Here is a 15,857-nt window from a genome sequence, read left to right on the forward strand (position 1 = left end):
AGGCTGCTGTTTGAGAGGGCCAGGGAAGGATGGCTTCCAGGAGGAGGTGGCATCTGCAAGGGGCCCTGATGAATGGGTAGAAACTGAAGGATGGGAGGTGGGAGGGTGAGTGTGAGCAAATCAGAGGAGGCAAGGGTTGAATGGGTGTGAGGAACAGTGAGCATTCTGGTGGAATGGTGCAAGGTGAGCAGTGCTAGGAGAGATGTTGGAAAGATGTAATGGATGAGAAGGCCCCTGCATGATACCCTAAGGCAGGGTGTCAAACTCATTTTCACTGGGGGCCACATCAGCTTTGTGGTTCCCTTCAAAGGGCCGAAATCATTCTAGGACTGTAAAAATGTAATTACTCCTTAACTGTTAAGGAGTTGAAATTACATTCGGCCCTTCAAAGGCAACCGTGAGGCTGATGTGCCCCCCTGGTGAAAATTAGTTTGATACCCCTGACTTAAGGGATCCAGCTTCATGTAGCAGGCAGTTGGAGGACATCAGGGAATTTGACTTGGTAAGGAGCTTCATAACATGATTGGAGCCCACTCTAGGAAGCTTAAGGTAGGTAAAAAGTGGTGAGTATGTGGGTGACAGTGGGAGGTGCGGTTAGGTTCTAAGGATAAGACTTCTCTCCAGTCTCAGGCATGTCACCAGGTCACCTGGTAAACCCTGACTGTTCTGCAGCATAGGAAGACACTGATGACCCAAATTCACAGCCAAGACCCTTGTCCAGAGGTTGGAGGTGGGAGGAACACCACACGAGCCTTTCTTATGTCCACATTTGCTTCCCTAGTAGAGGGAAAAGTCTCTTTACTGGCCCAATTCCTTTCCTTACATGCAGGTAAGGCATATACAGAAGGCATTTGTTAAAATATACAATATTTGGGTAGGGCTACACATATGACATTAGCACATGGTGCTTTTCTCATACTCACTGGCTCACTAGGTAGACTGCGGACCATGGGACCTAGGACAAACAGGCCCTAAGAGCCCTGTTTGGGGAGAAAAACACATAGATCTAGGCAAAAAATTCATATCTCCACTTTTCTTGCAGATTATACCAACATTTAGGATATCCACCTCTTCTTATTCCTAGTTCCTCTAGGTTCTGTATTTCCAGCACACCTGAATTATTTCAAAAGCACAGCCCCTCAGTACTGTGGTAGGCAGCTTCCATTTGAACTGAGGGTTTGAACACAGCACCTATCAGTAGTCCCTGCTGCAGAGAGAGTAATAATGGAGACACCTAAGGAGTTAAGAATCTAAAGGATAAGGATGAATAACACATAGACAAAAACACCTCCCAGGATGGTAGGAGGAATTCAAATCAATTGGGTGCAAACTGTACCCATAAATTGGAGAGAGGCAAAGGTACTGTCACTCTCTCATCAAATTGAGCTGAAATAATAATAATAACCAAAATAATTCAAAGATAAAAATGCCATATTGGATAATTCTTAATTCTCCAAAGTCCTCTTACTTTAGGTCAATAATTCCTTTCTAGATTATGGAATGTCAACTGTAAGGAGGCATCTAGTCTACCCTCCTTGTTTTGTGAGAAAAATAAGGCTCAGTTTAGACAGGGGTTTTGAACAAGCTCAAGGGCCAAATGCAAGGTCAGCAGGGACTAGAACCCCAAAGTATCTATCCAGGATCCTCCTGTTTATACCAGAGAGTTAGCAATTTGATTTTGTGAACTTTTTATTTTTACATTTGTAAGAAAAATGTGAATAGCACCAATAGGGATATTAAACCAATTCTGACTTTTAGAATCTTTTTAAAAATATATTTTATTGATTATGCTATCATAGTTGTCCCGGTTTTCCCCTTTTGCCCCCCTCCACCTGGTACTCCCATTTCCTCTGGTAATCCTCCCTTAGTTCATGGCCATGGGCCATGCATATAAGTTCTTTGGCTTCTCCATTTCCTATACTGTTCTTAACATCCCCGTCTATTCTGTACCTACCAATTTGTAGTTCTTAATCCCTGTACCTTTCCCCCTTCTACCCCTTCCCTCTCCCTTCTACCCCTGATAACCCTCCAAATGATCTCCATACCTATGATTCTATTTCCATTCTGTTTGTTTGCTTAGTTTGTTTTTTTAGATTCAATTGTTAATAGTTGTGAATTTATTGCCATTTTAGTTTTGACCTTCTTCTCTTTCTTAAATAAGTTCCTTTAACATTTCATATAATAAGGGCTTGAGGATGATGAACTCCTTTAGCTTTTACTTTGATGGGAAGCACTTTATCTGCCCTTCCATTCTAAATGATAGCTTTGCTGGATAGAGTAATCTAGGTTGTAGGTCCTTGCTTTTCGTCACTTTGAATACTTCTTGCCAGTCCCTTCTAGCCTGCAAAGTTTATTTTGAGACATCAGCTGACAGTCTTATGGGAACTCCTTTGTAGGTAACTCTCTGCTTTTCTCTTGCTGCTTTTAAGATTCTCCCTTTATCTTTAGCCTTTGGCACTTTTTAAAAGATTTTATTTATTTATTTTTATAGAGAAGGGAAGAAAGGGAGAAAGAGAGGTAGAAAAAATCAATTGGTTGCCTCTTGCACACTCCCATCTGGGGACCTGGCCAACAACCCAGGCATTCCCTGACTGGGAACTGAACCGTCAACCTTTCACTTTGCAGGCAGGCACTCAGTCCACTGAGCCATACCAGCCAGGGCTAACCTCTGGCATTTTAGTTATGATGTGTCTTGTGGTCCTCTTTGTGTCAATCTTGTGTGGGACTCTCTGTGCTTCCTGGACTTGTATGTCTATTTCCTTCACCAAATTAGGGGAGTTTTCTTAAAATTGTTTTTTTAAATAAGTTTTCAATTTCTTGTTGTTGTTCTTCTTCTGGCACCCCTCTGATTCAAATGTTGGTACGTTTGAAATTGTCCCAAAGGCTGCTTAGTCCATTATTGTTTTGGGGGGTTGTTTTTCCTTCTTGCTGTTCTGATTTTTTTTTCCTTCCTTATGTTCCAAACCATTGATTTGATTCTCAGCTTCATCTACTCCACTGCTGGTTCCCCATAAATTGTTCCTTATTTCACTTAGTATAACCTTCATTTCTGCCTGGGTCTTTTTTATGCTGTTGAAGGACCCAATGAGTTCCTTTGAGCATCCTAATAATGAGTGTTTTGAACTCTGCATCTGATAGATTGCTTATCTCCATTTTGCTTAGTTCTTTTTCTGGAGTTTTGTTCTGTTCTTTCATTTGGGCCATATTTCTTTCTCTCCTCCTTTTGGCAACCTCCTGTGTTTGTTTGTATGTATTAGGTAGAACTGCTTTGACTCCCTGTCTTATTAGTTTGGCCTATTGTAGAAAAGTACACTGGTTGGATGGGGTGGAGCCTTAGGTAATCACCTGGGTGGGGCAACTGGTGTAAACTAGGTTGATGGAGTCTCAGATATGGTGTGCCACTCTGTGGCTTTGGGTAGGAGAGGGCTCAGAAAGGGGACAATGTCACTGCCTGGTCTCTGGTGTTTTATTGGGAAGGAAGCTGTCCCGTAGCACTTACCCTGATATTAAGACACTTCAGCTTCTCCCCATATGCCACTAGTGCCCTTCCAGCTGCTGGCCCGGTGCTGAAGTCCAGAGGGAGTAAATCTGCATAACTCCTAAGTCCGTTGCAGGCCCTTTAAGAGGAGACTCCTGAGAATCCTGAAGTTTCTTCCACCACCCCAACCCCCATTGGTTTGTACGGGCAGTAGATACGGGGATTTACCTTCCTGGCACTGGAGTCCTCAGCTGGGTGGTCTGGTGTAAGGCTGCCTCGCTCCTAAGGTATCCCTCCTGATTTTTATCCATCGCATGTGGTTGTGGAATGCCTGTTCCACCGCTCCACATATCTCTGTGTCTCTGCCCCCATACTAGTCTAGATGAATCTGACTACTTTAATTCCTTGGTTGTCAGACTTCCATGCATCTCAATTTTCTGACTATCCTGGGTGTTACTTGTTTTGTAGTCTCAGGGTAATTTTTGCTGTGGTTGTGCAAGGAGGCGAGCCATGTTTACCATGTTTACCTATGCCTCCATCTTCACTGGAAATCCAGATCTGATTTTTAGAATCTGGATAAGTTTCTACTTTAATCTGTATTAAAAGTATTTTCCTGAAGACAGAAATCACCCAAAGGTATATACTATGACTCATTGGTGTAATTCAAGGATGTTATCACCATTTCAAAGAAATCCACTGTTGACTCAAAACTTTAACATGTTTCAGAGTTCCCTATAAAACATGCATTTATAATAGCCATAGGGTGAAAATGTCCATTGATGGATGAGTGGATAAACAAAATGAGGTATATGCGTATAACATATAGTGAAATATTATTCAGCCTTAAAAAGGAAGAAAATTCTGACACACACTACAACATAAATAAACGTTGAGGACATTATGCTAAGTAAAATAAGTCAGACACGAAAGACAAATATTTCATGATTCCACTTATATGAGACTACAGAGGAGTCAAATTCATAGAAATAGAAAGGAGAACAGTGGCTACTGGGCTGAGCAGGGGAGACAATAGGAAGTTAGTGTTTAATGGGTACAGTTTCAGTTTGCAATGAAGAAAAAGTTCTGGAGATGGATGGTGGTGATGGTTGTACACAATGTGAATAAATCCTAAACAACTTAATGCCACTGAACTGTACACTTAAAAATGGTTAAAATGATGAAAGTACATTATGTATATTTTACTACAATAAAAGAGGCACTAATCTCCATAAAACACTATCTTAAATACTTCATTTCCTAAATCTGCTTTTTTCATTCAGCAAATTTATACTTAGCACTTACTATTGTGCCAGGCAGTGTGGTATAAAGGTTGGGATTAAATGGCCAAGTCCCTGATCTCATGAATATTTGGTGGCAGCTGGGGTGCAGGCAGATAATACACAGATAAATGTACAATGTCAGGTGGAAGTGATTGCAATGGAAAAATCATAAGGCAGAGTGAGGAATAACAGTGTGCACAGCCTAATAGGGGTTGGGGGGGAGGGTTACAGGGTAGTTGGGAAAGAATCCTCCCATGGGTGACATTTGAGCAGAGACTTAAAGGGGCAGAGTGCTCCAGGCAGGAGACACAGCTCTGTAAAGGAGGCAGTGTGGCAGGAAGAGGGAAAGGGATAAAGGAGGTAATAAGGAGGCCCAGAGCACACAACCAGTTCTTGTTTCTAACAACTTTTCAAAGGACAGTAGGTCAGTAAAGAAATATTTCCTCTACCACCCTCGCTGGTGTGGCTCAATGGATTGAACACTGGCCTGTGAACTGAAAGGTTGCTGGTTCAATTCCCTGTTATGGCACATGTGTGGGTTGTGGGCCAGGTCCCCAGTTGGGGGTATGCAAGAGGCAACAGATCTATGTATCTCTCACACATCAATGTTTCTCTCCCTCTCTCCCTCCTCCCTCTCTCTCTAAAAATAAATAAATAAATTTTAAATGTGAAAAAAGAAATATTTCCTCTACCATCTGGGTCTTTCATTTGTCTTAATGATCAAGAAGTGATCAGAAGAACCAACTCTCACACCTTACTCTAATAGACGTTTGGAAATTTGTAGAGACATTGGCATCTCCCATTGCTACCAATTTACATCTTCCATTGCTAGAGCGCCCTCCAGTGTCTTTGTGTGAAAACAGCATTTGGCATGGATTTTCCCCCCCTTTAATTATTTTTGTATTTGGCCAAAAAATAAAAGTGGGCATATCATCTTTCTCACAAAAAAATACTGTGAGATTAATTAAGAAGACAAGTCAAGTATAACTGTTTTAAAATAAGCCTGCAGTACTTGTAAAGTGGTAAAGTGTATATATGCGCAATGATGTTTTTAAATGACCATATAAATTTTAAAAAGATCCAAAGATAGGCCCTTATTTTGATAACATACAATTTTTCATCATTGTTGAACTTTCAGTTAAACAGCAAACACAGTTTACTACCACTAAACTGTGACCCTAATTTTACTGGGGGTGGCAAGTAGGACAATAAAGTAAAAAGTGTTGCCTTTAAAAATTTTCAATAATACAGAGCACTACAGTGACTGCCTTCTTGGTCAAAACATTGTGCAGAGAAATAGTTAAGACAGTCTTGTCCATACCAAGCATCCTAGTAAAACGGAATCCTTGCTTCTCATGGAAATTGGCTTTGATTCCTTTATCATAAAATCTAGCAGCTCAGTTCATCACAAAAGCCTAGCTAAGAGGAAGACATTACATGTGGTGTATAGTTCTGAACAGAATTTGCAGGAGAGGTAAAATTCTATGGCCATTTACCTTGTAGCTGGGTCAGTGTGACAGTCAATGCCACAGAGGGAAAAGCCACCAGATGTGTAACCAATAACACAGACTGCCAAGGAGAATGGGCAAATAAGCCTCCCAAAAGCATACTTCAATCCAGGTATCCCTTTCTGGAGGGTGATTTGACAACAAGCATTAAAAGGCTTAAAATATCCATACTCTTTGACCCAGCAAGTTCACATACAAAAATTTACCTCGAAGTATATAAGTAAGCATAGCCAGATTTGGGTATAGGGACATTTATCTCTGCACTTTCCAAAAAAGAAAATTTGGAAATAGACTAAATGAACAACTGTCCAGAAAGTATCCAGGCATGATATATGAAAAATAGAGACAGTTTTTAAAGAAGATACAAGACACAAGAAACATTGTACATAGGACAATGACACCTTGATCCCCTTCAGAGTAGGCACCTTGGGACCTCACATAGTTCTTCCAGCCTCTCTTCCACTGTTCAAAATGCTCTGCAAAATCCTTTATTGGAATTGCCATCATATTTTTCTGAATCTCATCAGTGGTCTGAAATCTCTTCCCTTTGAAAGGTGACTTTAATTTTGGAAAAAGCCAGAAGTCTCAGGGCACCAAATCTGGGCTGTAGGGTGGCTGAGCCACCTGGATGATTTGATGTTTTGCCACAAAACTCTGAATGAGATATGATGCACAAGTAGGTGTGTTGTCATGATGAAGCTGCCAATCACCAGTTGCCATAGCAGCGACTGTTTTGTCACATTGCATCTGTCTACTGATGAACATTGAGGCAGTACTCCCTATTAACTGTTTGGCGTGGAGGGGCGTACTTGTGATGGACAACACCTTCTCAATCAAAAAACATGGTTAACATGGCCTTGATCTTGCTGCAATTTTGCCATGCCTTCTTCAGGCGCAAAGAACCAGAAGACTTCCATTGGGATGAATGGGCCTTCATTTCTGGACCATAGATGTAGACCTATGATTCATCTCCAGTTATGACCTTCCTGAGGAAATCTGGTTTACTGGTAGTGGTTTGAATCAAGTCATTAGCAACTGCAGCATGATGTTCCTTCTTCTCTGATAGCAGAAGCCTTGGAATGAATTTTGCCATGACACTGTTTCATGACAAAATCCTATGCCAAAATTTTGGACACAGTAGTTTTTGGAAACCCCAGATCAGCTTCTAGTTCTCACACTGTCAGTTTCTAATCTTTGTTGATTACAGCCCGTAGATGTTCAACAGATTCTTGACCATCTTTCAAGAATTTGTGCCACATTTTTATTTGTGCTGCACTCATTGCATTGTCCCCAAAGGCCTTCTGAATCATCTGAACAGTTTCCACAAAGGGACGTTCAACTTTCTCTCTTACTGCTTCCAGTCTTCCCTGCTTTAGTCTCTCCCCTCTGCATCCCTCTTCTCCCATTTCTATCCTCCCTTTGGCTCCTTTCCTTACTTTCTTCCCTTAATGGCCTCACAATAGTACAGAGGGAAGCAATGGTTGTTGCCACAACCTCAGGAGGCCTCAAAAATGAGGCCAACCCTACAAAAGGGCCTATCAGAAACCCATCAAAGCTCCTTCACACCACTTACCACAGCCCAACTGGCTCCTCACATACTGTCCCTTATTGTTTACCCAGGTGCTTAGCTTGTATTTGTCACCTCTCTAAACTGTCTTCACCTGTTTTTTTTTCCTTTTCCCTGCTTCCTCTCTAAGCTGACACTGCCCAGCAAGAGGTAGATCCTCAGCACCCTTCTTCCTGCCACCTCTGAACATACACAGTCACTGGGCCCTTTTCCTTTCAAAGTTTAGTAATTAGAAACTAATTACTCTGGAAAATAGAGTATCAAGATAAGAAGGAAAAAGAGATTACAGTATCAGAAATCTTGCAAAATTTGCTACAGGCAGCTAAAACAAGATTTAGAGGGAAATTTACTATTAAATTCTTATAGTAAAAAAGAAGAAAAGTCTAAAATCAATTTTGTTCTAGAAACTAGAACAAAAGGGGAAATTAAACCCAAAGCAAGCTGAAGATAGGAAATAACAAAGATAGGAACAGAAATCAATGAAATAGAAAACTGAAAACAATAGGGGAAAAAATCAACAAGACCAAAAGATGGTTCTTTAAGAAGGCCAATAAAACTAATAAAACTTAGCCAGACTGACCAAATGGAAAGGAAAGAAAAAAGAATTACCAATATCAGGCAGAGAGGGCACAACACTACTGACAATATAACCATTAACAGGAAAATAAGACTGGAGGTGGGTATAAGGGTTAAATGCAAATGGGCTTGAGAGAGTTTGGGGCAAGATGGAAATTTGGGGGTTAATCTAAAACTGGATTGTGGGCCCTGGGCAGTGTGGCTCATCTGGTTAAAGCATTATCCCTTAACTGAAGGGTTGTGGGTTTGATTCCAGTCCGGGCACATGCCTAGGTTGCAGGTTTGATCACCGGTCTGAGTGTGAACAGGAGGCAGCCAGGCGATGTTTCTCTCTCACACTGCTGTTTCTCTTTCTCTCCCCCCTCCTCTCTCTCTAAAAGCATGAAAAAAGGTCCTTGGGTGAGGATAAAAATAAAACAATAAAACTAGACTGTTGTGATGGCTGGGTAACTCTACAAATTTACTAAAGATTATTTAATTCACACTTACAATGGATAAATTTTAGGGTGTGTAAATTATACTGCCATAAAGCTGTAAAAAAAAGATGATCATAAACAACTTTATGCTCATAAATTTGACAACTTACATGAAATTGACAAATTTCTTGGAAAAAAACAAACTACCAAGATGGAGGCATAGGTAGAAACCCTTCACTTCCTCGCACAACCAAAAGGAGGATAACAACCAATCTAAAATCAATAAACAAACAGAAGCTCCAGAAAATGAAACTGCATGGAACTCCGACAACCAAGGAATTAAAGAAAAAATCAACCAGAACAACTAGACTGGTAAAAACCCCATGGTGAGGTCCTGCAGGCGGGGCCAGTTCAGAAAAACCACAGAGAGGTATAGGACCCCAGAGACACTAAGGCGAAGTAGTGGACCTCGAGGGTGGGGCTGGCTGAAGGAAAAACTGAGACTCAGAGTTGACTATGGACTACAGTGGTTGCCACAGTGGGAGAAACTCCTGGTCTCAGACCAGAGTTCATTGAAAAGTGGGCAGGAGATGAGCAGGCGAGCTGCATTGTTCACTCTCTGGCCCCTCCCCCATAGATAGAGCCAAGGGCAGCAAGGAGGGTTGCCCTGCACGGGTTAATACCTAAAGCCCCATGCCCCCTTACACCTTAACAGGTGTGCTGAGGCAAAGAAATACGGCTCAAATGAAAGAACAGAGCAAAACTCCAGAAAGAGAGCTAAGTGATTAGGAGATAGCCAACCTATCTGATGGAGAGTTTAAAGCCCTGGTAATCAAAATGCTTACAGATCTGATTGAGGTTGGTCAAAAAATGAAAGAACAAATGAAAGATAACCAAAGTGAAATAAAGCAAAATATTCAGGGAACCAACAGTGACAGGAAGGAAGACAGGACTCAAATCAATGATTTGGAACAAAAGGAAGAAATAAACATACAACCAGAACAGAATGAAGAAACAAGAATTCAAAAAAAATGAAGAGAGACTTACGAACCTCTGGGACAACCTGAAAAGTTCCAATATCCAAATTATAGGGGTGCCAGAAGGAAAAGAACAACAGCAAGAAATTGAGAGCTTGTTTGAATAATGAAGGAAAACTTCCTCAGTCTGGTGAAGGAAATAGACTTCCAGGAAGTCCAGGAAGCTCAGAGAGGCCCAAAGAAGTTGGACCCAAAGAGGAATACACCAAGGCACATCATTAAGTCACCCAAAATTAAAGATAAAGAGAGAATCTTAAAAGCAGCACGAGAAAAGGAGAGAGTTACCTACAAAGGAGTTCCCATAAGACCATTGGCTGATTTCTCAAGAGAAACGTTGCAGGCAACAAGGAGCTGGAAAGAAGTATTCCAAGTCATAAAAGGCAAGGGCCTACATACCAGATTACTCCATCCATGAAAGCTATCATTTAGAATGGAAGGGCAGATAAAGTGCTTCCCAGATAAGGTAAAGTTAAAGGAATTCATCATCACCAAGCCCTTATTTTATGAAATGTTAAGGGGACTTATTTAAGAAATTGAAGATCAAAAACTATGAAGAGTAAAATGACAACAAACTCACACTATCAACAAATGAACCAAAAAAAAAGAGAGAGAGAGAAACAATGAAAACGAAAACTAAGCAAACAACTAGAACAGGAACAGAATCAGAGAAATGGACATCACATGGAGGGAGTTCAGTTGGCAGGGGGAAAGAGAGGAATAGGGGGAAAAGGTACAGGGAAGAAAAAGCATAATTAGTAGGCATAAAATAGATGGGGAGAGATAAAAAATGGCATAGGAAACAGAAAACTCAAAGAACTTATATGTACAAGCCATGGGCATGAACTAACGGGGGGGATGCTGGAGGGTTGGTGGGGCAGGGTGGAGGGGGAATAAAGGGAGAAAAAGTGGGAAAACTAATAGCATAATCAATAAAAATACTTTAAAAATAAAAATAAAAAAGAACTAGAAAATCTAAATTTGTGATTTAAATTAAAGACAACTACAGGCACTAACATTTAAGGGAAAAATATTACCAATTCTACACAAAAAAACAGAAAAGAGAAAAGCAAGGAACACTTTGCATTGTATTCCATGTGGCCATCATTATCTGGATATCAAATCCAAACCAAGACAGTACAAGAAAACTATAAGCTAATTTTTTGTGAGCATAGATGCAATATTTTAAACAAAATTTTAGCACATTTAACCCAACAATATATAAAAATAATACATTATGACCAAGTGAAGTTTATTCCTGGAATGCAAGGTTGGCATAACTTTAAAAATTAATCTAATTCACCATATTAACACACTAAAGAAGAAAAGCTATATAATCATCACAATAGATATAGAAAAACCATTTTATAAATTCAGATCCATTCTTTTTTTTTTTTTAATTGAATGTACTGGTGTGACATTGGTTCGTAAAACCAGATAGGTTGCAAATGTACAACTCGATAAAACATCTCTGACTTCCGACCATGATGGAGGCATAGGCAGACATACTGTGCCTGCTCGCATAACCAAAAGAAGGACAACAACAAATTTAAAAACAAAAAACAACCAGAACTGACAGAAAACCGAACTGTATGGAAGTCTGACAACCAAGGAGTTAAAGAACAAACATTCATACAGATTGGTAGGAGGGGCAGAGACGGGCAGCCAGGTGGAGAGGACTTGCAGCAAGGCAGTGGCTGGCGGACTCAGTGACGCGGCGGATTGCAGACCGGGTGGTCCCACATTTGTGTGCAGATAAACTGGGAGGAACAACTGGGGAGCAAGACAGACTGCACAACCCAGAGTTCCAGCACGGGGAAATAAAGCCTCAAACCTCTGACTGAAAACACCTAGGGGGCTTGAGGCGGCAGCAGGAGAAACTCCCAGCCTCACAGGAGAGTTCTTTGGAGAGACCAACAGGGTCCTAGATCGTACACAAACCACCCACTCTGGAATCAGCACCAGAAGGGCCCAATTTGCTTGTGGGTAGTGGGGGAAGTGACTGAAAGCCAGCCAAGAGCTCAGCAAGCAGCACTGTTCCCTCTCGAACCTTTCCCCCACAAATAGCATCACAACGCAGCAGTGTGGATTGCCCCACCCTGGCGAATACCTAAGGCTCCGCCCCTTACTACATAACAGGTGTGCCAAGACAAAAAAAAATATGACCCAAATGAAAGAACGGATCAAAGCTCCAGAAAAAATACAACTAAGCAATGAAGGGATAGCCAACCTATCAGATGCACAGTTCAAAACAGTGGTAATAAGGGTGTTCCCAGAATTGGTTGAATATGGACGCAAATTAGATGAAAAAATGAAGGCTATGCTAAGAGAAACAAAGGAAAATGTACAGGGAAACAATAGTGATGGGAAGGAAACTGGAACTCAAATCAACAGTGTGGACCAGAAGGAAGAAAGAAACATCCAACCAGAAAAGAATGAAGAAACAAGAATTCAGAAAAATGAGGAGAGGCTTAGGAACCTCCAAGAAATCTTTAAACGTTCCAACATCCGAATTATAGGGGTACCAGAAGGAGAAGAGGAAGAGCAAAAAATTGAAAACTTATTTGAACAAATAATGAAGGAGAACTTCCCTAATCTGGCAAAGGACATAGATTTCCGGGAAGTCCAGGAAGCTCAGAGAGTCCCAAAGAAGCTGGACACAAAGGCGGCACATCATAATTACATTAGTAAAAGGGGAAAGATTTGTGCGTTCTGAAGAGAAACCAGAGTATCATAATTACATTAGCCAAGATGAAAGATAAGGAGGATCTTAAAAGCAGCAAGAGAAAAGGAGACAGTAACCTACAAAGGAGTGCCCATGAGACCATCGGCTGATTTCTCAAAAGAAACCTTGCAGGTAAGAAGAGGCTGGCAAGAAGTATTTCAAGTCATGAAAGGCAAGGACCTACATCCAAGATGACTCTATCCAGCAAAGCTATCATTTAGAATGGAAGGGCAGATAAAGTGCTTCCCAGATAAGGTAAAGTTAAAGGAATTCATCATCACCAAGCCCTTATTTTATGAAATGTTAAAGGTATTTATCTAAGAAAAAGAAGGGTAAAATTATGAACAGTAACATGACAACATACTCACAGTTATTAACTGAACCTAAAACAAAAACAAAAGCAAACTAAGCAAACAACTAGAAGAGGAACAGAATTACAGAAATGGAAATCACATGGAGGGTTATCAGTGGGGGAGTGGGTGGGGAGATTAGGGGGAAAAGGTACAGAGAATAAGTAGCATAAATGGTAGGTAGAAAATAGGCAGGGGGAGGTTAAGAATAGTGTAGGAAATGTAGAAGCTGAGGAACTTATATGTATGACCCATGAACATGAACTAAAGAGAGGGAACGCGGTGGGAGGGGGTGCACAGGCGGAGGGGGATAAAGAGGGGAAAATGGGACAAGTGTAATAGCATAATCGATAAAATAAAATAAAATAAAATAAATAAAAAACAAATATATGAAACCACCTCACTGAATGGGATGGGAAAAAAAGGTGCTAACCTAACTAACTTTGGAAATGAGTGGAGCCTGTAAGTCGAAAGGGAAAGGAACTGCACAGAGCACTGTACTGTACTCTAGTTGATAAAGTTTTCTACCATGGAATATGGCCTAACAATTCAGATATGCTATATGAACATGCTGAAATTAAACAATAAAGTAACTGGATAGTGATGGTGGGAGCCAGGCTTCTCATTGTTGGAGAGAAAATTTACAAATAAGCAAGGGTTGGAGGCTAAAATGATCCATTCTAGTAATGTAGTAATAGTAGTAATAGATTAGAACTGGAGATAATATGAATTCATGTTTAGCTTAATGGAGATACAGATGGTTACTCCATCTTTGTAGATATGTGTATATGCATGGGTTACTATTCACACACACACACACACACACACATACACACATATTACTTTGCTCTATCAACTGAGAGGACTTTTAAAAAAGGCACCCCTAGTCATAGCACACCTAGCAGTAAAAAGTTATGCTCCTCCAACTTGAGAGAAAAGTATTTATACATATTGAGCAGTGGCCACAGAGAGCAGCAGGGTTGGTTGGAGGCAGGACAAGCAGAGAAGCATCTGGGACAGCACTGCAAGAAGGATAAATGTTGAACTGTTGGGAAGGGGGGTCAGGAACGGTCCCAGACTGTCAGCTCCAGTGCTGATACTCTAAAAGCGGAAGGAAAAGCCAACAGAAGCAGGCCCATTGGCCTGAAGCTGAAGGGCAACCCAACTTGGGTAAAATGAAGACCTCTCTAAGGAAACTTTTCCAAGTTGACATTTAGCACCTCTACTTCTTTCATACCTGTGTGTTCTGAAGACCCCAGGATGGAAGGATTTAACTCAGAGTGTAGGCTCTGGGAAGCACCCTGCATGAAAGCCTGCTGACATGGCCTTGGTGGGGTGTGTAGGTGTGTTGAGAATGAACCAGTTGTTAATGGAGGAGAAGAGCATTGTACACTGAGCATCTAGCACCTTAGAAGTAGGTAACTGCATGTGGTCATTGGACCCATTGTTAAAAATGCCACAAAAGCTGGCCTCTTCACAGGCCAGAAAAGAGAATTTCTGGAAGGATGTGCATACACACGGGAATGGCTCCTCTGGTTACGGGGGTGATCCCCTGAGCCCAGGCCATGCACCAGGCCTGGGTGTAGGAAATGGGAAAGGATGCACACATCCAGGTGGGTCATGGGACAATAGTGAGTCAGGAAGCAGGAAGGAAGCCAAAGTAAAAAGTTCCAGAGCCATAGACTTGAACCTACCTGTGAGCCTCAGTTTCCTCATTTTTATGAACAAGTCACTCGACTTCACATGGTGGTCAGGGAATCAAATGAGATAACCTGCGTTTAGGAGAGTACTAGACCAGCGGTTCTCAAAGTGTGGTCCGAGGACACCTGGGTGGGGGGGGTCCCTGAAACCCTTTGAGAGGGTCTACAAGGTCTTCCCTTTTCCAACTAGTATCTTCATCTGAGTGAGCTCGGAATTTCTTTGTAAACTTCCTCCAGAACAGCTGATATGAGACTCCAATTGTCCTTTATTAAACGAAAGGTTTTCAAAAATAATAAAACCAGGCCCCTGTCACTTTTTGTAAAGTTATTTTTTTCATTAAAGATGTCATTTGTGTTAAAATGTAATGTTTCTTTATTTTTAAATAAACATTTTTAAAATTTGTTTTCATTCCTCATACCGTAAAAATGAAGATACAAGCAAGCAAAAAGCTCTTGGGGTCCTCAATAATTTTTCATGTGTAAAGAAAGGGGTCCTTGGCCCTATTTGGGAACCGCTGTGCTGAACATACTTATTCATTAGGTGAGCAACCTCTGCGACTAACTCCAGGACTCCGTTTATAAAACATGTGCACTTGCAAGGTTACCATTTGCGGGGGAAGCTAGTTTTGTTTTCTGGGCCTGACAGATCGACTGTCTGCACCCATTTTCCAGGTCCAAGCAAGGGTCCTCCCACAGGAAGATAGGGCAGTGGAGGCGACCCTCGAGGGGCATCAGTGACCTTGGCAGACAGAGGTCGAGCCTGGGCTCGGGAAGCGCACAGTCCTCTTGGCCCCCCGGGGCTCCAGCAGGAATCTGGAAACCTCCTTCCGGCCCACAGGGTAGGGGGAGCCTGCACTCACAGCCTCTGCAGCGCCGCCACTGCCGCTCCGTGTACCGCACCTCGCTGCAGACGTAGCGCCATCTTGCCGTCACGCGCCCTGCCCCCACTATGCTGTCTCCACTTCGCCCCGCCCCTGCCGCTCGCCCCTCACTACAACCCGACGTCGCCACGCCCCTCAACGTCATTACTTCCCCTGCCCCGCTCGCGTACTTCCCTGCCTACGTCCTGTCCCACAACCTCTGCTTCAGCCGGTTTCCCCCACGCCTTCCCTGTCCCTGCGCACCTGTGAGGATCCGAACTTCTCTGCGGGCTCTCACAGGCGGAGCAGTGGCCTGAGTGGTTGGCGCCTTCTTGAGCAGGTTGTCTAGTGACTACATCCAAC

General features: G+C 42.0%; 1 protein-coding gene across 7 annotated transcripts in view; it reads right to left on the reverse strand.

Moving 5' to 3' along the window:
- Positions 1-15,625, reverse strand: part of CLYBL (citramalyl-CoA lyase) — a 327,539-nt gene extending 311,914 nt beyond the window's left edge. For 6 of the 7 annotated variants that reach the window (XR_006653760.2, XM_024578802.3, XM_045186654.2 and 3 more), the window contains exon 1: positions 15,495-15,619. Coding sequence is in view for 5 of the 7 variants with exons in the window: in XM_024578802.3 (XP_024434570.2) it covers positions 15,495-15,556 (62 nt within the window). In the remaining 2 variants the exon portion in view is untranslated. Of the gene's footprint in view, positions 1-15,494 lie in introns of all 7 variants that reach the window. The other variant, XM_045186655.2, reaches the window with a different exon arrangement.
- Positions 15,626-15,857: the final 232 nt, after the last annotated feature.

This window comes from Desmodus rotundus, chromosome 13, assembly GCF_022682495.2.
Source record: "Desmodus rotundus isolate HL8 chromosome 13, HLdesRot8A.1, whole genome shotgun sequence".
NCBI classification, from domain to species: domain Eukaryota; kingdom Metazoa; phylum Chordata; class Mammalia; order Chiroptera; family Phyllostomidae; genus Desmodus; species Desmodus rotundus.